The following is a 25,758-nucleotide window of genomic DNA, read 5'->3' as shown; positions in this document are numbered from 1 at the left end:
TCTTCTTAAGCAAAGGATTAGCGCCCTCTAGGGGTGCACTGCAAATGCAGTGCTGTGCACACATTTTAAAAAGCCCTGCAAAAATTCTGGAAGAATTTTATGAAATACAGAAAATGATGCTTCATCCTTATTATGTAATTCAGGTTATGTAATTTAACCCCAGAGTATCTCAGAGTGCTTTTACTTTGCTCATCACTTCCCCCCAGCACTATTTATTCAGACAGAGTTTTGTTCCACAGGGAAAAAATTTCCAAAATGAGAAGAAAGACTGTTTTATTAAAAATTGAAGCCGGAAAGTTAAGACGACTGGCAGTTACCATAGTCATCTGTGAAGGAAAGTTACCAGGCTAAATGTCTATGACTCAGGCTTAGGGCAAAATAAAAAACTTTTCTGTGTCAGTTTAACTCCCTAATTCCTTTTTTCCCCCCCCCATAAATTGGTTGCTTGATCAGATATTTCTGTAGAATCCCAGTCATTTCCACTCATTTCATCCACTACCACTTGTTCCCCATAATGCTAATTTGCTGATTTTTTAATTGTTAATTCACTTTTCTTTCATCCCACTTTTTTGTGGTGAGGAAAATAAGCCAATATTTATAAAAGCCTTTGAACACAGACAGGGTCAGGTACCTAGTAATCTAGTTCATTGTGTATGTATTTGTATTTTTCACTGGTTGTTTGTTTGCTTTGTAGCCCCCCCTTTTTTTTATTTCTAAGTAATCTCTACACTCAGCCTGGGGCTTGAACTGACAACCCTGAGATCAAGAGCCAGATGCTCTTCCGCCGGAGTCAGCCAGGCAGCACTGTATTATTGTTAATAATGGTAACATTTATTTCACATAGGATGATAAAGATGATGATAATGCTATCTTGCAGTTAGCATTTTTTTAATACACAGAATTTCTTTGAGCTCTCAGAATAATCACTTGAGACAGGGAAAATAGGCAGTATTACATGATAAAGCCTCAGGATTTTTTTCAGGCATTACAGAAGTTAAGTGATTCTATTTCTGTATTTTCTCCTAAAATTCTTTTTCTTTTTAAAGATTTATTTATCTATTTTAGAGGATGGGGGAGGGGCAGAGAGGGTCCCAAGCTGACTGCACTGAGCAGAGTCCAGTGTGGGGCTTGATTCCACGACCCCAAGATCACAACCCAAGTGAAACCAAGAGTTAGATGCCCAACCAACTGCACCACCCAGGTGCTCCTCCCCTAAAATTATTATTATTATTTTTTAAGATTTTATTTATTTATTTGACAGACAGATCACAAGTAGACAGAGAGGCAGGCAGAGAGAGGAAGGGAAGCTGGCTCCCCGCCGAGCAGAGAGCCCGATTTGGGGCTTGATCCCAGGACCCCGAGATCATGACCTGAGCCAAAGGCAGAGGCTTTAACCCACTGAGCCACCCAGGCGCCCCATGTCCCCTAAAATTCTTAAAAAATTAAGCCTTAAGACTTAGAAAACAGCTTTCCATTTTACATTTTTTCAGTTGACACATTGCTTTTTTTTAAAAATGATAATTTTGAAAAATTCAGATAATAGAATTTTTTTCTCTAGTTTGAACTAGAGGCCTTGTGTTTAAAGTTTTATTTTGCAGATGAGACGACTGAGGTCTAGAGAGTTTAGAGTGCGGGTGCTATTTCATGAGACCTGCGGCAGAAGCTAGACTAAAATACAGGCTTCTTAATTATTTTTCCCTTATTACATGTTTTCCTTTTCCCTAACTTGGTTTTTGCATGGCATGATATTATTTTTTTTTAAAGACTTTATTTTTTTATTTGAGAGAGAGAGAGAGAGAGAGAGCCTGAGAAGGTAGATCGGAGGGAGAAACAGACTCCCCATGGAGCTGGGAGCCAGATGTGGGATTCGATCCCAGGACTCCAGGATCATGACGTGAGCCAAAGGCAGTCGTTTAACCAACTGAGCCACCTAGGCCCCTTGCATGGCATAATATTATCATTATCTTTCTCTACACATGCCTAATTCAATTTTTCTTAGCTGTTGCATAAATACGATGATGAAAAATGACACCTGGTTTTGGAAGGCTTCCTTGATGTTAGAAAGGAGGTTTAGTTCTGTCTGGCAGAAGCAAGTTGTGAAATTGCCTTCCTATGAAATAAGTGTTCAGAATCACACTTCATCTTTAACTGTCTGGGAGTGAGACTGACATAGGAAGTGGATGTGGATTGAAATGTGGCTTTGGCAGGACGTGGGCGGGTATGGTGGACTGGAGAGCCCAGCATTCTCAGCGCTGTGTGTTAGTTACTGTTGCTGGAGGCCTCATCCTGATTGTGTGCGGAGGATGTCAGACCTATACAGTAAAGTAATTTATTTTGTGAAATTAAGCCAGGATCAGGAACTATATAATATTGCTTATGTGAATGTTATCCCTTTTAGGTTCAGGCTCTTTTAGAGCTAGGCAGCTTTCTGGTTATAGTGGAGATACATAGAGAAGTACATAGATTTAGATGTACTGATGTACATAAATTTATAAGCATAGCTCCTCTGCCTTGTTTTAAGTAGGTCTTAGCCTTATAAATTAAACTCATGCTTTGGAATGGGACTAAGGGAATTCTTACAGAGTTCTAATATGTGAGTAGAAAAGTGTGCGTTAGTATTCATTTCACTAAGGTGCTTATCTGCATACATATGTGTCCTATGTATGTAGTAGATGTGTTCTTATGAAGATCCTTGAAAATTAATTCATCTCTGAAATATAATTAAGGACTTGAGGGGATTGTCATTTAATGGTATCCCAAGGTGAATACTCTAATGGAAGGGATAATCACTTCATAACTTTTTTGATATTTATAGGTTTTCTAAATTAGGACTGCCTAAAATTGTGTTATGATATACTCTTCTTTTTTTTTTTTTGTTTTTTTAAGGGAAATAAAGTATTTTTTAAAATCTTATTTTACTGTTGTATCATCTTGTGATGTCAAGGATTGGACTGATATTCTTCGGAATTAGGAAATGAAAATAAAATGTCAGTCTGTGAAGATGGGAACACTTGTTTTAATAATTTGACTCACTTTCAGTGTTACTGGCCACTTTTATAGGTACTATTGATATTAGCAGTTATTTAGAGCTATTGAGCCTAAGTTTAATACTTATGTTATTTTTACTTAATGATGTATATACATAGGTAGTTAACTGAATATTGAAAAGTTCTGTGATTTGGGCAAAAACACATAGGAACTAGTAAATATGATACGAAACTCTTAAGGGAATTTTTTCCTCATTAATCAAAAATATTTTCTGGTACTAGTAAAACTGCAAAACACGTATATAGGCAACTAAGATAATAAAATTTAATGGCATTTAAAGTTTTTTTAAGATGAAAACTCAACCATCCAAAGTGTTCTTCCACTTTCCATTAGGCTTTTCTTGCTTGTTATGTATTCATATTTTATTTTATTTTTTTATAAGCATTTTTTAAAAGATTTTATTTATTTATTTGACACAGAGAGAGAGATCACAAGTAGGCAGAGAGGCAGGCTGAGAGGGAGAGAGAGAGAGAGAGAGAGAGAGGAGAAGCAAGCTCCCTGCTGAGCGGAGAGCCCCATGTGGGGCTCGATCCCAGGACCCTGATCATGACCTGAGCCGAAGGCAGAGGCTTAACCCACTGAGCCACCCAGGCGCCCCATGTATTCATATTTTAGATCTTTGTATTATTTTATGCTGTATACTCACTTGACATTTTGGAAGTGCAAAGAAGTTTGACTCATATGTACAAAACCTTTAAGAGTTTACTACACCAACTGGCAAGCATGTAGGGCGTGTGCCCTTTGTGTGATGTAGGTAGATTTCTGCTCTCTGCCTCTAGACCACTTCCTTGTCTCCTTTCATGAGAGCAGCACAAAGTAATGCAGCCTAGAATCACTAAAAGGTGAGAAAATGGTACCATGCCAACCCACTGTGGAACAGCCATCTTAATAGTCTGCTCTGACATTCGTCTCTCTAGCACAAACCTTACAGTAGGCCAAGTACCTATAGGAGATATCCTTACTTGGAGACTGAAGGCTTTTGGGAAATCTTTGTTGGTTTGTGCTTTTAAAATCACAGGCTTCAATCAGGCCTGTGGAGTGGAGGAAGAAGCTCTTATAGGTTAAGTGTTAACTTTGTGTGGGTGTTAACATGGTTATAAAAACCCTCCGTCACAAGAAGATTAATGTGCAGAGGAAAATTTGGGCAGAGGTCTTCCAACTTGACACATGTGAATTTTTAAAAACTTTTTATTTTGAAATAAGTGTAGACTCACAGGGAAGTTTCAAAAACAGTAAATATGTAGAATCTCATGGACCCTTCACCTAGCTTGTATTTTAGATTTTTAAAGTATAGAGTGTGTGTCTCTGATCCTGGATCTTATGGCACAGAGAATAGAAGACCAACTCAGGTTGGGGGAAGGGGTGCTCTTCCTGTGAGGGTTGCCCTGGCTGTTATACCAGGAATTAAGAAGGTCATTGCCATTGCCTTGTATCTAAAAAATTGTAACCCCACGTGGTTGGCCAAGCCCATATTAATTGTAGCATGTTAAAAATATAACAATTCTGTTTGTCTTTAGGAATTATTTATTGGAAGTTTACTCTTTTTTAGTTTTTGATTTTTAAATTTAAATTTAGTTTTTAAGTAATGAGAGAATTAAAATGAAAATATCACTGTGAAAATGAACACCATATGAGGAATGTTTTCTACTTGTCCCTGTTCTTATTTGAGTGTTAAAGATGATCCCAAGTTCAGGACCAAAAGTTTAAATTGCTTTTCTCTCTGTAGGTTCGAAAACATGTGAATGATCTCTATGAAGACTTAAGGGATGGACACAATTTAATCTCTCTTTTAGAGGTTCTTTCAGGAGATACCTTGGTAAGTTTAAAATTTCTTAATTTAGTTTGAAGAACATGTAATCCTGTCCATATGGGACTAGTGTGTTGTCAGTAGACACTGTTCAGATTTGTGACACATTCACCTTTTTTGCACTGTGAATTCTGCCTGAAAACAAGTTCTGGTTAGCTTCCTAATCATTTTCAGACTTCAAATGATGTGAATTTGGGAGATCGAAGCACTTTGATTACTTTGCTTATATAATCAGTTCTGTACTTAAACTACTATTCTTGTTTTTGCTTCTTTTTTTTATCTTTGGGGTTGTTTTTTTGTTTTTGTTTTTGCTTAGCAGAGGTTGGATGCATAATATAACCACATATTAAAAGACTGACATATAACAAAGAAATAAACATTGCTTTCCGAAAAATGGTCTAATCCATTCCACAGGTGTCATTTCCTTTTTTGTGATCATTACTTCCCCTTCTTGGTTACCTGTTCTCCTTCATTATGTTCTGTTCATGCTCTTCTTTTCATTTCTGGTCTGTCTTGTGTCTTTGCTGTTCTATCTTCTGTCTGTTATATTCATTAGCCAAGGGAGCGAGATTTTTTGAAGACCTTACGATTGGTGAGTGCAACAGAAGCATGCGAATATGAACAGCATGAGGATGTGGAGGATGAGGATAAGGGGGTAGGTGTCGGCCCCCATAACTCGACTAACCTAGCCATTACAGTGTGGTGAGCGCTAATGTGGTAGAGAAGTAACCCACGGGTTTGGGCTCCTTTTTAGAAAATTACAGAAAGGACCAAAATCCACAGTGAGGTGGATGTGCGTGTACCAGAAAACTGGATGAAGGAAATATTTTCTCTTTAAATTTATTTACATTACTGTGCAGTGCATAGTAATTGAACATAGGTGCTTAAATTATATGATGGCATTTTAGCTAAAGAATTTTATACACCTTTTATATAAATATGGAAATCTTGACAACTAGCCTGCTAATTTTTATGCAAATTTGTTTCACTTCTGTAATTTATATTTCAAATGTGGCCACTGTTGCCTTATTTGAACAGACTTATGAAAGTTTTTTTTACTATTTAAGCTTATGCTTTAACTCATACTGGCAATAGGTATTTGATGGACATTACGTATTTTCTATACGTCTTATTTAGAAGGGGGGAGGTCTTAAAGTTTGGAGTCCTGGTAGAATCCACAGAGCTGTTTCATCTTCATGACACTTAGTTGACTTCAGCCCACCTTTGCAAGACAGATATGCTTCTTTTGTCATCCACATCCCAAGTGCCCCTGATTCCATTGGAAATTGTGCCTTTTTTGGATCCAATGGATGAATTCACCAACAATATTTCTACCTGTTACATAGAACCTTTTTTCCATTCTGTAGTGTGCTGTCTGTTTCATTATGGTGACTTTGGCTGTAATTATCTATTCATATTTGAGAAGAGAAGCTGTCAGTTTTTTTTCTTCCTTTTGGAAGATTTTATGTGGTAAATTTCAACTCCATTCTTTGTATTTTTGTTAAGCATCTTCTCAGCTCTATCTCCTTATGTTTTCATTCTGAAAACTTGTAGCATTTCTCAAGGAAAACAGCATCAAAAAAATTATGGATTGTTGGTTTTCCTGAGACAGTAAATAATCATGTCCATCCCTAAGCATTGCGAAACTAATTATTAGAGTCCAAATGATTTTGTAAAAAGCTAAAATAAAGAGGAAATATAGTATATGGTTTTAATTGCTTTTCTTTCTTCCTCTATCATGCTAAGTAAAACTCTGTCTTTCTCCTTCTTGGTGATTTTATACTAATTGCATGCTACTTTACCTCATTTTCATTAACATGCTATACATATGTAATTATAAAAATCTGCTTAACAAGAGTTTATTAAGAAGGCAAAATGGGGAACAGTTTTTAGTTCTTTCTGTGCATCCAAAGCTAATAAAACTGTAGGCTAGAATTGTAGTATAGTAACTATAAAAAGTCTATATGCTCTGTGGTATTTTCTCTTTTTCTTTTGTTTAAATAAAGCATATAGAATAAATCATGTGTTTAAATAAAACATATTCAGAGAAATACCTAGTTGTTTAAATTCAGTTTCAGACAATACATAATCATAAAAGTATCTTTAAAGATATCTGATGGTTTTACCTGAATAGTAAATACTGTTTTGACATGTTAAGATAAATATAAAGTATATTTATAGGGTATATTTATCATAAGTGTCTTTAGCATGGTTAGTGGTATCAGAAACTATAATGTTTTTTATACTCTGCATTTTTCTATTCTTAGCCCAGAGAAAAGGGTCGGATGCGTTTTCACAGACTACAGAATGTACAAATTGCACTTGACTATTTGAAAAGACGCCAGGTATGATGTTTCTCAAAGACTATAATCTTATAAACATATATGACAGAGTAAATCTACATAGAAACATGTCAGGGAATGAAAAGGTTAAATTTGTGAATTATAATGGTTGAGTTTGTGGTTTTGTGAGACAAATATTTAAAAATATGTTCAAACATTTGCTCCAAAGAAAAGGAAGTTAATAGTAGGTGTAAGCCCAGAGGAATTATAAGTGGCTGCATTTCCATCAGAATAAGAGCTACTGATTTTCTTCTGCTAGAATTGGAATGCTTTGCCTAGGAAGTTAATGATATTTTAGTAGCAACAGAATGTTAAGAATGCCTATGAACAGTTCTTAGTAGTGGGGCAATTCTTTATTATTTATACTTAGTCTATAAAATTATTTTTATAAAAAATAATTTATATAATACTTGAAAAAACTTAGTGTAAACATTTTTAATACTTAGTAGTGGTAATGCAATTTTTAAAATATTTTTTGTAATAATAGATAATATTGGTAATCAAAAGTAGTTAAATATAAAGCAATATTTCTGACAACAGTCTCCAAGTAGCTTGAGGTTTTAGAAGAAATCATGTTAAGGAATGAACACTATATTGGATGATTTGGTGGCATTGTAGTGTTGTAGAGGTATAAGTCAAAGTATTGGTAATTTTTCAATTAGTAGAAAAAAGGAGAAAAAGGAAAATCAGGAGAAAGTAAAATTATTGAAAACAATGAGAAATCAGAGGTGGCAACTTTTTGCTTGTTAATGAAGGGAAAAAGGAAGGGAGGGAAATAGGGACAGGTAAACATTATTTTTTATTATTGATTTATTTAGTTTATAATGAACATTAAAATGCTTTTATTTTTTAAACTTTGATTAACAGTACTTAGATAAGGTTAAATGTTACTTTTATTTACCTTCTTATTCTTAGTTCTAGTGGAAGTTTCCAGGAGGTCTGATGATCGTTAATTATGTTTCCTTGTCTGAAATGTTTTTGACACTGTTTTGTCCAGGAAGTAAGATGTTAGTTATTATTGTACTTAATTCATGATATTTAATTATTTTTATCCAGGTTATAAATAATAAGTATCATTACTGCCTTTGGTTACCTAAAATACATAATTTGATAGTTAATAAGCTTTAAGTCCCTGTGTTATTATTATTTTTATATTTGAGCAGTCTCCCAAATAGCCAGTGACGTGTTTATTTATCTTGATAACACTTTATGGTAGATAAATAGAAAAATGATGCTAGTTTTTTTCCCCCATTTTGTAACAGAAGTATGAGAAAATTACTGAACTATTTTATGGTTCAGAACAGTTTCTTAATGGTAAGAGTAAAATAAAGCTTATTTTCAAGTGACAAAATTATATCTAATTTTAAATTCTCAAGTATTTAAGAATTCTCAACCTGAGTTGTATTTTCCTTTTGAGAAGTGAATGCTTTTAATACTTGTTCTAAAAGAAAAGCCAAAGTAACACTTGTTTTTTCCGTTTTGGTTACTCTGTAATTTGCAGTATAAAATGGAGATTAGTGGAGATAGGAAGTAACATTAATTTGAGGATTACTGGTGTTTAGATCATTTTGATTTTTTTTTCTTTGTGTAATTTAGAATCGCTTTTATGTAGGTAAAGATAATTTGTGTGCTGGTTTGAAAAAGTTGGCTTTATCTCTTCTTTTCATATAACACAGGTGAAATTAGTGAATATTAGAAATGATGACATAACAGATGGAAATCCCAAATTGACTTTGGGATTAATATGGACAATAATTTTGCACTTTCAGGTAAGCTTAATTTTTCTTCATTGTAATTTCTTTTAGTCTCTTATTGCTGATTTTCAAGTGGTTGATACAAAGAATGAATTATGCCATTTATATCATATGGAAGAAAGTAAAATTCAGGCTTCTTTTCTTAAACAGCATATTTGAATGTTTCCTTTCCAGTAACTTACTACCTGTGAACCTGGTACCCTTTTCCCCCTGTTACCCATGAGCATATAAGATGATGTTTGTAATCTTGTCGAAAACTGACCTCTGTGTTCAGGAGCTGAAATATGTAATGCGAAGACAAAAGTTTTGTTATAGAGAGAAACAAGAGCTTTATCACTTTGCTGGGCAAAGGATGCAGCAGCAGGCTACCTGGAGGAAGGGGCTCCGGCGTTTTATAGGGAAAAGCAGAATCTCGCTGGTTTCCATGGGAGTTGTTGGTACATGTAGCCGGCCACACACATCACGTTTTCGGGAGGGTTCCTGGTTCCTGAAACAAAGGCTAAAAGGGGAGGTGGAGAGGTTTGTGGAAGAGAGTAAAAAGGTTACTTAGTTTAAAATCAGGCCTTTTTTTTTTTTTTTTTTTTAAAGATTTTATTTATTTATTTGACAGAGAGAAATCACAAGTAGACGGAGAGGCAGGCAGAGAGAGAGAGAGAGGGAAGCAGGCTCCCTGCTGAGCAGAGAGCCCGATGCGGGACTCGATCCCAGGACCCTGAGATCATGACCTGAGCCGAAGGCAGTGGCTTAACCCACTGAGCCACCCAGGCGCCCATAAAATCAGGCCTTGTTGGGGCACTTAGGTGGCTCAGTCGTTAAAATCAGGCCTCGTTGAGGCATTAATGCAGCCGTTTTGGTTTTTGTTCAGCTTCCAGCTTAAGCGGTTTCGGTCCCACTGTTGGAAGACAAAGATTTCTTTTTACTGAATGCAGACACATTTCTTTTGTTTATTGGACAGTGTTACTTGACTTAGATACATGAACATTCTATGACTCATTCCTTACTTAGAATGGTTTTTGTTGGCATTCTAGTTTCTCAGTGAGAACTACTTTTTCCTGCTGATAGACTCTAGATGGCAGTATAATTTTCATAAAGGGATCTCCTGAATTAGAAGTAGCCGTATTTTGTGGAGAGCTTTCTCAAACAAGATTTGAGGAGATTAATGCAGATTTTTTTTAAAGGATTTAATTTATTTATTTGAGAGAGAGAGAGCGCGCATGTGCACAAGAGCAGGGAGGGGCAGAGGGTGAGGGGGAAAAAATCTGAAGCGGACTCCATACTGAGCATGGAGCCTGGAAGGGCTTAGTCCCACCCCTGGGAGATCAGGTACCCAGAGTTTGAGGCTTAACCCACTGAGCCACCCAGGTGCCTTGACTAAATGCAGGTTAATTTACCATGATCTCTCTAATACATCTGTGCTCATTGAGAGCTGATTTGGATTTTTACTTTTTTGTAAAATGATGCATTTTGAAACAAATCATCTTTATTTGATTTAAGGTAAATTCTAACTCTAAAATGTGCTTTAGTTCATTACCCATTTTTCTGCTTAAGCAGTGTTCTGTGTGCAACCCAGAGCCTGACCCATAGTAGGCATGCGGGAAATCCTACTGATTGACTGCTGTTCAGTTAGATCTTGAAGGAGGAAGAGGTAACTTACCAGCTTCAGAAAGGAGCTGAGGTTTTAAACCAAATCAGGGGAGTAAGACTTATTTCTTAATTTGTAAAAATGTTCTGGGACTTAAGGTTTATAAGGAAATGATGGAAAATAGTGTACCTGGAGCTCATTTGGGAACTGGATACATATGACAGGTATGGAGAGCTGTGGGAATTAGAGTCTAGGTAGTTTCTAGGACCTGAACAGGGAGCTGATCAAAATTGCAGCAATAGGAAATTGGAGGAGATGCTGGCAACCAGGTGTACCAGCCAGACTATGGGGTAGCTAATACAAGTATATGTTCCCTCAGCTGGGGTTTTGCTATCAGAGAGATCCAATAACAGGGGCTAGAGGCAGCAACCTAAAGATCTGAGGGGCCCCATTAGTAGAGCACCCCTTTCTCAGGAAGCTAGGTGACTGAGCCCTAACCAAGGCTGGGATTTGGGCATGAAGCCAGACCTTTTTTCTAGAATTGGGTAAAGACTGATAGAACTGGTTGAAAGCAGATTTCATGTGGAGATCCTCAGCAGCATTCTCAGGGATCCTTTAATCAGTCCTCAGTGGATTAGGTCCCAGAACCTTGAGCAGGGTTGAAATTGCAGGAACTCCACATGGGAAGATTAAAGGCCTATTGGAGCAAGGAGCTAGTCCCATCATTTCTAACATAGCTGTGAGACAGGCTGTGTCTGGACTTGGGGGACTGTGGGGCTGAGGAAAGCACCCAGGCTGTGGCAGGAGACAGAGCTAAGTGTTACCATTGACTCTTACTTATGGCAGTTGATGACATTGGGTACATCACTTAACCAATCTGAACTTGAAAAATAATGTTTGGGGAAACTGCATCTATCAATTTTACATAAAATAGATTAAATGAGCCAGGTCTGAAGTTAGGGAGATAGAAGCCAGGAAGCTGAGGCAGTAATTTCCGAGTGGGGTGATAAAGGCCAGGACTCAGATGGGGATGAAAAACTGAATCCAAGGGATGACATTTTGAAGGAAGAAAGGAATGGACTTGGCAACAGGGCACAGAGGATGAAGGAGTGGGATTAAAGATGACTCTGAACTGTTCAGCCTGGGATATAAAACAAACAACAAACCAGTAGACGACTGAGACAGGGTAATGGTCAGGGGAGAAAGAATAAAGAAGGATCACCTGAGTGGGTCTGATGGACTGCCAGGTGTTCTGTGCATCTGTGTGCTGAACTCTTGGAGATACATGAGCATAGCTGGGGTGTCAGCTACAGGTAATGCACTTAGAGTTATCGGTATAAAAGTGGTCACTGAGCACTTCGGAGAGAATGGATCTTCAGAGAAGTCAAGAAAAGAACATGTGTAGAGAAGAGCTGAGAGTTCTGAGAAGAGCTGAGACGTTTGGGGAAGGCCCATGATTTGGGGTGCAGGAGGAAGAAGATCCACCTGGGGAAACAGAAAAGAACAGAGTATTTGGATAGATGGATGGTATGACAAGAAAATGCAGTGTTGCTGAATCTAGGGGGAAGAGAATGTCAAGTAGAAAGGAATGGTGAGCACTACAAAATGGCACTGAAGAGCATGAGAAAATGAAGACCGACAACTAGTTTTACCTCGAAGGAGGACATTGGAGGCCTTGGAAGAAATACTATCAGGCAAGTTGGAGCAGAAGCCAGGAAATGACAGACCAAAATGTGAGTGAATGGTTGGGAATTTCGATCCTAAGTTTGAAGAAATTTAAAGCAAAAGGTCATTCAAAAAGAATTATGTATTAAGAAACTCATTGCATTTTGTCACTGGAGGAAAAAAGAAGACCAGCCACAGAACTACTTCTAATAGAATCCTAATGGTCCTATGGCATATAGTATGGAATCCAGTGTATTTTAGGACCCAGATGACAAGATATTGTGACTATTTATCACCAGTATTTAGAAATTAGATCCATATTTGTTTAAAGTGGAACACAACAATGTTTTGGTAAAATAAAAATGTTCCTTCTTATTTAAATGAAATAACCAGGTGTCACCAGCCAGATTACAGGGTAGCTAATACAGGTAAATGTTCCCTCAGCTGGGCTTTTGCTATAAGGGAGATCCAGTAACAGGGGCTGGAGTATGATAATTTCTTAGTAGTATGATAATTTTGGATTAGAATGATTTTACTGGTTATGCCAAAATAGAAGGCTACTTATAGCAGTGGTAATCATTCTCACTCAAAGTGACTGGGCTTTTTTTTTTTTTTTTTTCTTTTTTGGTCTTTTTTAAATAAGGAAAGTAATTTCATAAGATCAATTTATTATTTAAAAAAATATTTGTTTTGAGCATCACAAATTGAATCTCTTTTCCAGTCAGGCTTTCTGAAGGTAAGCATTATCAACACAATAGTTTTCTATCAGTAACTACCATATGCTAGATCCAGAGATGCGAGGAAAATGGAGGATGTTGTTGTGTCTATTAGGAGAATGTTCATAAATACAATCTACTTGTGATGAATCCATTGCAGTATAAATAAGAGATATAGAGGAGGAGTGTTGTGGTATTAGGAAAGTATTAGAGAAATTTTCGCTGATACTAGAGATAGACTTTGCAGGATGAATGCCAGCTACCAGGCGAAGACTTAAAGTTGGGCCATTTCTGGGAGAGGGAGCAGTGTGTAATGGCCTGGGAATGGGTAGTTGGTGAGTTTGGCGGAGCTTCAGGGAGGGGTGGATGGGGTGCACATCAGCGGTTGGGCCTTTATCTCACCAGTACAGATATCAGCCATTATGCTTTTATGTTCTTGTCAGTAATGTTCCGTTGCCAATGAAGACATTGAAAATAAAATTAAAAATAAACCCAAATCTGAGACTTTATTTTTGCCACTTATCTTCTCGGATATTCAGTTTTGCCATTAGACATGGTTTAATTTTCTCTTTCAGTGATTAATCATCATGCAGGCCTGTCATTAGCAGGTATTGGCAACATAGCTAACTTGACTGTTTAATTGGATATTCTTATTTAGAAAAGAATAATGAGTTCCATCTTGCGATCAGTCTAAAGACTACCTAGAGAATGGTGATTATCATGTTTTTCTACTTAGTCAAATGATAGCTGCTTACGTGTAAGTCCAGTCATGCTATACTGATTTTCTTTTTACCGTATCTATGACTCAGTTTTAGAAATATGCACACCTTAAATAATCAGGCTTCATATTGATTTACTATTTTTATAGCAAGGCCCTAGTAAAATTACATAATATTTAACTAGGGTACAATTGTAAGTGTTACCTACAAAGTTCAGCTACCTTCATTCATGTATAAGAACACATCTATGTGTTTCTTCTGGCGAAGCATTTCATGCTTCAAATCATAAAATTGATCAGTTTGCTTATGTAAAAATCCTAATAACCATATAAGGAAAATGGCTTGGAAAATATAATGGCATAGAAAAATGTAATACAAAATATGAAAAGTTCTATTGATATGTAATATGAAAAATACTATATTTTATGAGGTTTATTGTATTTTATTATTATTTTTTAAAGATTTTATTTATTTACGAGAGAAAGTGAGAGACAGCATGAGAGGCAGGGGAGGGACAGAGAGAGAGGAGAAGCAGACTCCCTCTTGATCAGGGAGCCTGATGGGGGGCTCGAACCCAGGACCCTGGGATCATGACCTGAGCCAAAGGCAGATGCTTAACCAACTGAGCCACACAGGCGCTGCTATGAGATTGATTTTAGAAATAATTTTTATTGAGTATTTAGGAATTTAGCATTTATTATCTCTCCTACAGCTAGCGAATCATCCTGTTTTTGTTTTTTAATGGCTGATGTTTTGAAAAAAAGCTTAGTGTAATTTACAGAAATTTTTGAGCTCCCCCCTTTTTTGGCAAGTACCAGAATTAGTTAGTGTTTCTTAAGAAAAAAATTATATGTTAGAGACTCTCTGAAATAACATTTGAAAGGCATTTTGCTAAATGACTCCTGACTGGTATTTGCTTTCTGTTTGCTCTCAGATTTGTTGAACCACCAACAGTTTCAAAGGTTAAAGCAAACTTTGGTAGTGTAACTGCATTTCAGAAAACTGAAAGTTAAAGGGAGGGTCAGAGTCTGCTCGTACGATAAAGCTAAGGGTTTGCCTTGAAAGCTCATCAGCGTTATAGTTTTACAGTGAGCAGTAATGTTTGTCTAAGAGGATTGGTGGCCAGAAATAAGCCCCGGTGTCTAATGAGACACAGGGACCCAGCTGGGCAAGATGCCATGGCATTTCTTGCGTGTGTTTTTCTCATAAGCAAAATGGCCTCATGCTGAAGAGGATGGTCACAAAGTCCGAGGACTTAGAGGTCAGAGTGGAATTTTCAGGCTTACTGCAAAAGATCGAAGGAAGTCCTGGATTTTGAAATGAGCGAGTCTGTGGAACTGTGATTTCCTACAAATCAAATGGGGAATGTCTGTGGATGTGTCAGAGCCGAGAAAGAAGAACAGTATTTAGATCCTGCCAAAACTCCTTTGAGCCCTGAAAAATACTCTCCCAGAAGAAAATATTTCAGGAGAAAGCCGATCAAGACAATTATAGGTGACAGAGAGTCAGTAGAGCCAAACAAGCAAAATGAAGGCAAGAAGAAGAGCGGCGTTCAGCTCTCAGAGGAACAGCCAGCTCTTCTACCCAGGGGACTGGTACCGGAGGACGCCGTTGTCCCAGACCCCACCCTGGACGTTGGGATTCCGCATCCGCAAGGGAAGACACGAGTTGTAGTTGACAGTGTTAAACAGAAACTGGTGCCGAGTGCTGCAGGCAGTCTGTCTCACTATGTGGACACTTCTGCTAATGACGGTGACAGAGAAGTAAAAGTTAGTGACCTGGAGGAAAGGATTCCAGAAACGGACAGCACTCCATGTTGTGTAAAGAGGAAGGAACATTTAAATGATGCCAGCAGGAGAGAAATAACATTCCAAAGAAAAACTGATATTTTAATGTTACCAAAGGCAGCCAGCTTGAGTTCTATTCACTATGGTACGGAGAGATCATTTGAAAAAAGTGGGTTTTCTGAAGACCCATCAAAAAATAATAGCAGTGTTCAAGGGAAGCAAAACACTGAGAGATTTTGCCCTTGTGAAATATACCATTTTCACTTTGAAAAAAAGAGATGTCATTCCCTCTGTACCATTGTGTCCTCTGCTTCCAAGGACACAGATGGAAATGAGGTAAGTGAAATGTGGAGTCTGAGCTTAAGGTGTAAATAAGGACTCAGGTACTCATATCTGACTGAGATTCTGTAATTTGTCTATTTTAAAAGTTGTATTCATATTAGTTTATGTGAAAGTTGGAGAGTTCTCGGTGCATTTTGTTATTTGTAACCTTAAGTTCGGTTACTATGATTTTTATTTTCTGTGATATCCACATTCTTTGATCACACTTAAATTTAAACCCTTGTATATTTTTGTTACTGTTGGAAGACTTAGAAAAGTCACTTTAAGGGAGTGCACATCTTTTGAAGTTCTCTAGTTCACGTTTCTTGACTTTTCCTATGGAAGAGCCTTTGGAAACTGGGTGCAGTGTAGGCAAAGATTGAATCAGAAAACAGTCACGAGAAGATAATAGCTTCATGATTCATGTTGGGAGGATACAGTCCAGTTATCAGTCAGTACTGACTTGCTGATCCATAAGTTTGGAAAGCCAGTTCCAGTTCTCCACCAGTTTTCATGCACAGGAACACTCACATAATTGCTTTTAATTCTGTGCGCGCGTGTGCGTGTGTTGGGGTGATTATCACAGATAAAATCGCCCAAGTCTCTTTTGTCTCTTTGATATGAGTTATTCCCCAGCCCCTTTCTAAAATCAGACATCATTTGGGTGGCATGTCCTAGGTATTTTGGTATGACACTGACTGCCAGAAAGTTGAGATTTTTATTCCTAACACTGATAGTTAGCTTTAGACAAGTGACTTCACTGGAGTTTTCACTTGTCTTCTGAAATGGAAGTGAGTATTTATTTACTTGGTTGAGACATGCATTACCCAGACAACCTCTACGTGTAACTAGGTGGGAGTGAAGGGCCTTTTCTTTAAGTTCTTTCTCACTTTGTCTTTCAACAAAATCTCTGGACGTAAATGGGGTATGTGATGTTAAACAGTCCTGGCGAGGTCAGCTAGGGTCGTCCGCACAGCAATAGAATGAGGTTTTGTCAGGGTCAGTGTGCGTGATCCTCGTGGACCTTAGCTGCAGAGCTCTGGGAAGCTCTTCTGTATAGACACACTACCCCGTCTTGCCAATAGTATGTCAGTCCTTAGATTTACATTTTTCAGGGGTTACATTTTAAAAAGAAAGCATAGCCTCTGTGTCAGTGCAAAAGGGAACTACTTAGCTGTTCTGTGTTTAGGAATGAAACCGCTTGTTTTGCTCCATGTTCTCCAGCTGTTTTTTGTATATAATATGGCTTCTTGTAAGCTTTACATTTTTTCAATAATGGAAATTCTTAAAATCTTTTTCCTAAGTGCTACATAACCCCTCCCCCACACACACACTTGTTTTATTCTCATGCCAAAGGACTTTACCCTTCTAATTGGTATAGATTTTTGAAACTTCAATGATGAAAAGAAGGCACAAACCTGCTAGTTAACATTTGTTGAATAATTGTGATATGGGGTACTTCACAAAGCCTCGTATCTTCTAGGGTAAAAGCCGAATGGTGTAGTGTCATTATTTATCTGAGGAGTTTGACGTCTTACTTCCTTGCAGTCCAGACAAAGATTCTTCATTTTGGAGCTTACAAAGAGTCAGAACCAACAGCTTGGGTACTCTCCATAGGACATTCTCCTGGTTAACCTTGCAGGTGTTTGATTCTGTTTGCTTAATTACCTTTGGTTAGAACTATGCACAGAACTCTTTATCTTGCATTGGCTTCTGCATTTTTTATTGGAGAATTAAATGCAGATGTGGGTGCTCAGCCCCTTCATTAGCATTATGTCTCAGAAATGATCGGTTAGCCAACATTCCTTCCTTATTTGTTCCTGCAGGATCTTTTTTATGTCTTCCCTGTCACATCCTTTCTTTCTCTTGATCAGTTGTCTGCAGGTTTGGGGTTGAGGACTTTGAGTTAACTTCTGAGCAGAAGAGGATACAGTTCTTGTGCTTTTCTTAACTTTTGAATTAGTACAGTCCTCTGACTTAAACTTCCCTGGGCCTGTGAAGTTTATCATTTTTGCTATAAGCGACCAGTCTACCTCCTCCTTAAATGCTTGAATTCCTGCGCCGACCGAGAGAGCCCTTCCAGCCACAGAGCCCTGTGGAGGTTACTCAGCAGCCCTCCTTGAGTGCCCACAGAATAAAATCTCATAATCACAGGAGTCAGGAGTTGTTAAAAAAAAAAAAAAAAAAAAGAGTATCTTAGATTTGTGTATTGCATTGGAATTGGAAAAAAGATGTCAGACACATTATGTCTTTTATCTTAAGAACCATATGAATATACAAAATAGTTCTTCTTTTATAGAATTAAGAACTCAAAACTGAGGTTAAAGCATATCCTTATAGCAACACAGTAAATGACATTAACCGAGCTGAACTACTCAGTAACCTACTTTGATGAATTGTCAGGGTTCTGAAAGCTGTTGCTGGGAGGTCAGAGCAGGGCTGATGTTTATAGGAGTTGATGTTCATCTGTGAAGGATGAGCGTTATAAACAGAGGTGGCAAAGGCAAGCCATGTTTAGGGACAGGGAATAATGAGCTCACTGCAGCCCCCTTCTTGAGAGATTTCTTACTTGTCTAAGACTCATGTGCTTCCTGTACCTTGTGACAAGGTTTCCTACCTTTGCCCTTGAGCTTTCCCCACAAAGCACTCCTTTACTTCTCTAGTTTCACAATCCCACCTCTTTCTAGTCTTGTTACATTGATATCAACCAAGCTGGTTGTTTCCTCTGTGTATAGGCCATTGGTTCTCTAACTGAGCACATGTAGGTGTCACCTGAGGAGCTTTCTACAAAATATAGGTGCCTAGAAGTCACCCCAGTGATTCTAATGCAATAGATTAGGGAGGAGTTCCACAGGTGATTCTTCTAGGGAAGTTGTTACTCTTCCTCGCCTACAGTGGTGGTTTTCAAGGGGGACTCTAGAGTCCCTGCTTATGGAATGCTTATTGGAAACGCCTTACCCCCGTTTATCTTGATCAGAGTATGCTCTGGTGGAGCATAAGAACATGGCATCATGTTTTAGGCGCCCTCTCACATGTTTCTTAAAAACACTACGTTTTGGGAACCAGTATCACCTTAGCTTAGCATTTGTGTCTCATTCTCTTCTCAAGGTAGTTTATATTTTCTTTCTTTCTTTTTTTTTTTTTTTAAGATTTTATATATTCATTTGAGAGAGAGAGAGAGAGAGAAAGCACAAGCAGGGGAGCAGCAGAGGGAGGTAGAAGCAGGGAGCCCAATGCGGGGCTCTGTCCCAGGACCCCGGGATCATGACCTGAGCCGAAGGCAGACACTCAGCCGACTGAGCCACTCAGGTGGCCCAAGGTAGTTTTTCTGATAAGCAGTGTGGATTATAAGCCCAGAAGGCAGGAGGTATGGGTTGTAGTCAGGCTTTGCTGTATGACTTAGACAGCTCTTTTCATTTAAGTCTCCATTTCATTCTCTAGGAAAGGAGGGTATTGGACTAGATCATGATACTGCTGTTAATAATGATGGTATTTGTTGAGTCCTACTGCATGCCAGACATGCCACCATTATGATATTTAATCTTCGGAGCAAACTTATGAAATGGTTTTATTTTTGGCTCCATTTTACAGAGTAGCAACTCAGTAAAATTGCCATTTTACCATTCCTGAACTTCAGGAATGGTAAATAATTTAAGCGGAAGAGCTTGGATGTCACCCAGCTATCGACCAAACTGAACTCTTACCTGTTACACGTTACTCACTTTTCCCCATGTACATCTTTTTCACTTTTAAATTTCTGTGAACTCATGTACAGAAGTGCATACCATTTTGTTTGTTTAGTGTTTTCACCTCTTCCTCCATCTCTCTCTTCTTTTATTTCTCTACCAGGCACTTATGATGTACCTGTTATATATTGAACCAAAACAAGGCACTCTGAGAGAAATATAATATAGCTCTTTTCTGCGTACAGTATATCCCATTGTTTATTTAAAACAAATGACAGGGACCATGACTGTAAACTTAGTCACCTGAAAGTTAGACCTCTAAGATGATAATTATGAATAACGTTAAATTCCCACTACACTATGTAGCCGTATTAACTAATGAAAACGGGACTATTCCTTTGTTCCTTTTAATACCCTGGTGAATTGCAATGTATGGTGCAGGAACCCAAGAAGGAAGCCAAGGAGAGAAGGACGAGAAATAAGGTGTGGGATATTGTACAAATTAAGTTAATCTGTACATAATGAAGAGTTTAATTTTTTAATTGACTTTTATATTATAAAAATTTTAAAAAATTGAGAACCATCTCAAAATGTTAGACTACATTAATATTCAAACTCACTGAAATATAATTGGTATTTTTTTTTTTAACCAAATCTTTTCTGAATCTTAGGCTACTGAGCTCTTAGGATTCAAACACTAGGATAGGGTAATAGGGTGGCTGAGTTGGTTAAGCGTCTGTCTTCAACTTGGGTCATGACTCCAGAGCCCTGGGTTCAGGTCCCACGGTAGGCTCTCTGCCCAGCAGGGAGTGTACTTCTCTCTTTCCCTCTGTCCCTCCACTCTGCTCATGCACTCTCTCTCTCACTCTGTCTCAAAATAAATAAATAAAATCTTAAAAAAAAATAAAAAGAATTTAAGCACTAGAATAAAACCTGAATGTTTTTCTTTTTCTTTTCTTTTCTTACTTACTTTTTTTTTTTTTAAGATTTTATTTATTTACTTGACAGAGAGAAAGATCACAGTAGGCAGAGAGGCAGGCAGTGGGGGTGGGGGTGCTGGAGAAGGAGGCTCCTCGCTGAGCAGAGAGTCCGATGTGGGGCTCTATCCCAGGACCCTGAGATCATGACATGAGCCAAAGGCAGAGGCTTAACCCACTGAGCCACCCTGTTTTTCCTTTTATATGATAGGTTTGGTCTACAGATTTTGAAAACAAGGGTCTTTTGGTTTACAGTTGACTAGCTCATTCTTTTCTGAATAGTTTCATCTTTTTAAATGGAAGTGCCTTAAAAATTTTTAAAAAAATTTTACCATTGCTAGTTTTTTGGATTTCATAACCAGTCTGTGAAAATTTAGTTATAAAAAAGTTGCATAAGGCATCTCTATCAATGCCTTGGTCTTTTCAGTTAAATGAAGGATATGTGAAAGTTTGAAACTGTTGCTGTACAAGAAAAAATAGTTATTTTATATCCCCCCTATTTGAATAAGAAATAAATGAGCATTTGCTAAAGGTAGCTATTAATTTAGAGGATTAACACTTGAACTCTATCAACTTTTTGCTTTTATCCTCTATTTAACTCTTCCTTTTAGGGAGACAGTTTTAGCCAGTTAGAATTTTCAAAATATTTGTGCCATCTTTGCTGTTAAAAATATTTTGTGGAGCATTTTCACACATTTGTGAAACTTGGAAGCACTCACTAAAAATGTGTTGATTACATTTGTTTCTGCCAAAATAGTTAAAACATCTTTGAAGAGGTTGTCTTTGGAAGCAAACATCTCAGCTTGGAAATATTTGCCTGTGTTGACAAACTCAATATGGGATTTTCTTTTGCCTGACTGCAATGTCAAGTAGTGTGAATAAAAGAGTTTAAGGGATAGTCCTCACCATGGTTCACTGTAGGACAGGTGCTATTCCAAACCATGTGCATGTGTCATTTTAGTCTCTCAGCACCTCTGTGAGGAGGTACTTTCCATGAGAGGAAACAGAGGCCCAGAAAGGCCACAGGGCTAGTATGTGATGAGGTCAGGAATTGAACACAGGTCACCACCTTCCAGAACTCTGTGCCAGTCTTCCTCCCAATGTTATACTTTTACTTGTGCAGTAATTACATTAAGAGACTCTGAAAGTAGAAGAATTTTGAGATCCATCTTTTCTAGCCTGCAGCTTTCATTCTTATTCTTACCTGAACTGTTGGTGGGAATGTAAGCTCATGCAGCCACTCTGGCAAACAGTATGGAGGTTCCTCATGAAGCTGAAAATAGAGTTACCCTGCGACCCAGCAATCGCACTACTGGGTATTTACCCTAAAGATACAAATGTAGTGATCCGAAGGAGCACCTGCACCTCAGTGTTTATAGCAGTAATGTCCACAATAGCCAAACTGTGGAAGGAGCCTCGATGTCCATGAACAGATGAATAGGTAAAGAAGATGAGGTACATATCTACAATGGAATACTATGCAGCCATCAAAAAGGGAAATCTCGCCATTCACAATGAGGTGGCTAGAACTAGAGAGTATTATGCTAAGTGAAATAAGTCAATCGGAGAAAGACAGTTTTCATATGCTCTCATTGATATGAGGAATTTGAGGAACAAGACAGAGGATCATGGGGGAAGGGAGGGAAAAATGAAACAAGATGAAACCAGAGAGGGAGACAAACCATAAGAGACTCAATCTCAGGAAGCAAATTGAGGGTTGCTGAAGAGAAGGGGAGTGGGAGGGTTGGGCTGGCTAGGCGATGGGCATCGGGAAGGGTATGCGCTTTGGTGAGCACTGTGAATCATAGACCTGTACCATGGAAACAACTAATATATTATATGTTAATAAGAGATATATGAAAGAATTGAATTTCCTTTGATAACACTCTTGTGTCTACCACTCTGAACCAATAGTTATTTTGTGTTCTGCAAGGAAGAATGTTTGACTAGTATCATTTCTATATTTACTGTGTGTCCCTTAAATCAGTTTTTGCTTCAGAGTGCCTGTGTGGCTCCGTTAGCTAAGTGCCCAACTCTTGGTTTTGGCTCTGGTGATGATCTCAGGGTTGTGAGATTGAGCCCCACATTGGGTTCCATGGTCAGCAGGTAGTCTGCTTGAGATTCTCTCTTTCTGTCTGCCCTCCCCTTTAAAATAAATAAATCTTTTTAAAAATCAGATTTTGCTTCTATAAAATGAGATAGTTCACTGATAGGTAAAGCTCTTTCTGGAATGGTACAGAAAGTCTGTATAAATTTGGTGTAGCAGAGGAAAGAGAACTTAAAAGATCTTACATCAGAAGAATGAAATTTAACCCAGGTCTTACTGTATCTGTGAAACAGATTGGTGTGTTTTGAGCATTAAAAGAAGTAATGTGCTTGAAAAGGAATTACTAGACTCTAAGTACTTGATACCTTCTATCTTATCTTATTACTATCTTCTGCTCTATGGAAAGGTGGAAATACTTTGTAACCATCTGCTGAGTAGAAGAGCTATATGTTCTCAAAATTTGTAACAGGCCATTTCTTTCTTTCCTTTGGACATAAAGCATTCTGCCTAACTGGAGTACGCTGTCCCTGGCTGTCTCCCCAACTCCACTCATCTTCTCACTCTATCTTCAGCACATACTTCCTGAATACTTATTATTTATCAGACAGTATATTCCTCTAACTCCATAATTAGCGTACAGTTTTGTCAGTCTTTTAGACCCGAGATAACCCCTGGAAATAACCTATTCTTAGAGCATATATTGGTTATTTACACCTTAGTACAAGTCCATTTCAGAGACCTTGTTGATAGTAGCTCTGGTATGAGATGAGAAAAGGACATAATGCTGGAAGCAAAGTGGCTGTTCTGTGGGGTGTAGGCGGTCGTTTGAGGTGTTGTGTTTGGTCTAGTGAGGATTATTTTGCAAATGGTGCACTGAAAAGAATCACCCCCTTATGGTCTACTGACCTGAGGGAAAAACGAGTGTGAGTTGTAAGGATTTCTTGTCTAAATGTGAAGGAGAAACTTCATGCCGATTCTGGTCTGAAATTCAAGAGACCTAAGTCCACACCCTAGGCCTTCTGCTAGCACACTGTGGGACCCTGGACAAGTCACTTCACTTCCTGTAGCCTCAGCTTGCTCACCAGTGAAATGAGGGGTCCCCCAAATGGCCCTGCGTATTTTCAGTTTGAGTTCTCCCAATTCCTTAATCCTTCAGTATTTTTATAGCTTTCTGTAAGCTAAATATCTTAGTTCTCTTAACTTCAGAGATGTTGCCTTTTCCAGTGTTACGCATCGTAAATTGTTTAAGTAGCAACTTTGATTAAACTTTTTAATCTTTTCATCAAATTACAACTATTTTAAAAGTAAAAAAAATAAAAGTTGCATTATTTGCCTTGTATAGAAGAATGAAATCCAAGCATTCTTTACAGAAACGAAGTGAATCTTTTAGGAAATATCTGATTCAACTTCGCAAGTTGGCTGTTCTCGTGTTCTCAGTGCATGCCAGAACCATGACAACATCTGTAAAAATAGGGTGTTCCTGTCGCCCAGTTGTCTTGTGGCTTTGACTTTGCTCAAAGGACTTTCACATTTACAGTCTCAGCTGACCAACATAGTGAGGCAGTTGCAATTTACCTAGCAGTAAGTAGGTCATCTAGCAATAAGCTGTGAATGAAAGCAGAGTGAGCTCTGAGATGGGATATGGTGGCTTGTTTTCTTTCATTGGAAGACACTCTGAGGTTATCTGTTGTGTCAGATTTCTGAAACTGCTTTAGAGAAATGATGTGGATGAAGCTTAGTTTCACTACTTAATGTTGGGCTCTCACTGAGTGATCCGTGGGCCTGTGCTTGTTGCTGGGTACTTCTGTGCAGGGGTCAGGGTGCTGTATTATTACTGGAAAGTGAGGTTCATTGGAAACCATTTACTTTTCTAAAATGACAAGTTTTACATGACATGATAGGTTAAAACTCATTCATATCAAATGAAAACGTGAACCGCGTTTCTGATCTTCTTTCCTTCCTTCCTTCCTTCTGCCTGCCTGCCTGCCTGCCTTCCTTCCTTCCTTCCCTGCTTTCTTCCTTCCCTCCCCCCTTCTTACTCAACAGATATTGAGCACCTAATCTGTGTCATGTTGGGCAGAGTATGAGGAGACCGTTTCAAGGGGGGGAAGTAGCTTGATTGGAGGACTCTAAGAGAGAGGGAGGATGTGGTCTACATGGGTTGAATTTCATATGGTTTGATCATAGAGTCGAAAGGGAATGGCTTGAGTCTATGGGGGATCAGCCAAGACTGAGCTGGAGTACTATGGCTGCAGAGTCCAGGACATCCTAAACTGGCATTTGAGTATAGCCCAAGCCTTGGTGCAGTGAGTCTGGATAGGACACTATTACTTATCCAGACACTGAAGCTTAGTCCCAGAAGAAGATGGAAGCTCTGTTGAGCTCAATATTATTCCAGGTGTCTCATGATTGTGTCTTAAGATGTCATTGGTCTTGACATTGGAGACTAGAGGTGATGGTCCAGACCAAGGTTAGTAATTACTGCAACTCAGTAGTTGGTAGTGGGGAAAAAAGAGATAACACATAATAGAAGACCCTCTTCTCTCCTAAATACAGTCGTGGGACCACTAATATATCCCTTTTATTAAGCGCTCATGTCTTCCTAAGGATGACTGAGCATGAGTGGCAGGATGAGTCAGTACACATGACTGTGTTTCAGAAGAGTTGGAGCAACTCATGCTTTTATTTTTGAGGGTTCTAGCTCTGGTTTCTTTGGCTCCTAGATCGCAGAAGCAGAAACAGTCTGTTTTCAGGTGTTTATTGTGTCTTCTGAGCTGTTTCTTGAGTCTGTGGTTCACATTGCCTGATGGTGCTCTGTGAGGCATTGGGTCTGATGGGCACTATGAAGCTCATCCCCGAGCAGGCACATGCCTGGTTCGACCAGTTCGGACTCTGTGCATTTGGGTTAGTCTTGATTTCTTGTGTTTGAATTTCCTCCACCTGGACCTCTTTACCATCTCCCTCCAGAGACTCCCCTATAGCTGCCAACACCTTCTGTTAGTTCTGATTATTATGTTCTGATTATCGTATGTTGTCTCTGCTCTGCCAAGAGGGAGAAGGGAAATTATGTAGTAAAGTATCAGTGTTGTGTCTGAGGGCAGAGGTAACATGGTAAAAGAGACGTGAAGGTAGGAGAAAGTAGGAGAGCTTTGTTTTTTTGATAGCCTTTTTTGGTTTTTTTTTGGCTGAGGTTTTTGGTCTTTTTTTGTTTGTTTATTTTTTTTTTTAATTTAGGTTTTGATCTTGCTTTTGTAGAGTGAAAAGATAAGACAGAAATGGTTACTTTTTTATTCTCAAGACTCTGGAT

At 38.3% G+C, this 25,758-nt stretch overlaps 1 protein-coding gene across 24 annotated transcripts in view; it reads left to right on the top strand.

Moving 5' to 3' along the window:
• The window catches only part of DST (dystonin), a 471,247-nt gene that overhangs the window by 245,902 nt on the left and 199,587 nt on the right, over nucleotides 1–25,758 (top strand). For 23 of the 24 annotated variants that reach the window (XM_044253404.1, XM_044253203.1, XM_044253186.1 and 20 more), the window contains 3 exons: nucleotides 4,775–4,864; nucleotides 7,123–7,200; nucleotides 8,874–8,966. In XM_044253404.1, the coding sequence (XP_044109339.1) occupies nucleotides 4,775–4,864; nucleotides 7,123–7,200; nucleotides 8,874–8,966 (261 nt within the window). Of the gene's footprint in view, nucleotides 1–4,774; nucleotides 4,865–7,122; nucleotides 7,201–8,873; nucleotides 8,967–14,761; nucleotides 15,757–25,758 lie in introns of those variants that run through there. The other variant, XM_044253246.1, reaches the window with a different exon arrangement.

The sequence above is a fragment of the Neovison vison genome, chromosome 1 (assembly GCF_020171115.1).
Source record: "Neovison vison isolate M4711 chromosome 1, ASM_NN_V1, whole genome shotgun sequence".
Taxonomy (NCBI): Eukaryota; Metazoa; Chordata; class Mammalia; order Carnivora; family Mustelidae; genus Neogale; species Neogale vison.
The sequence above is the reverse complement of the archived record's forward strand: the minus strand, read 5'-3'. Positions and strand labels throughout refer to the sequence as shown.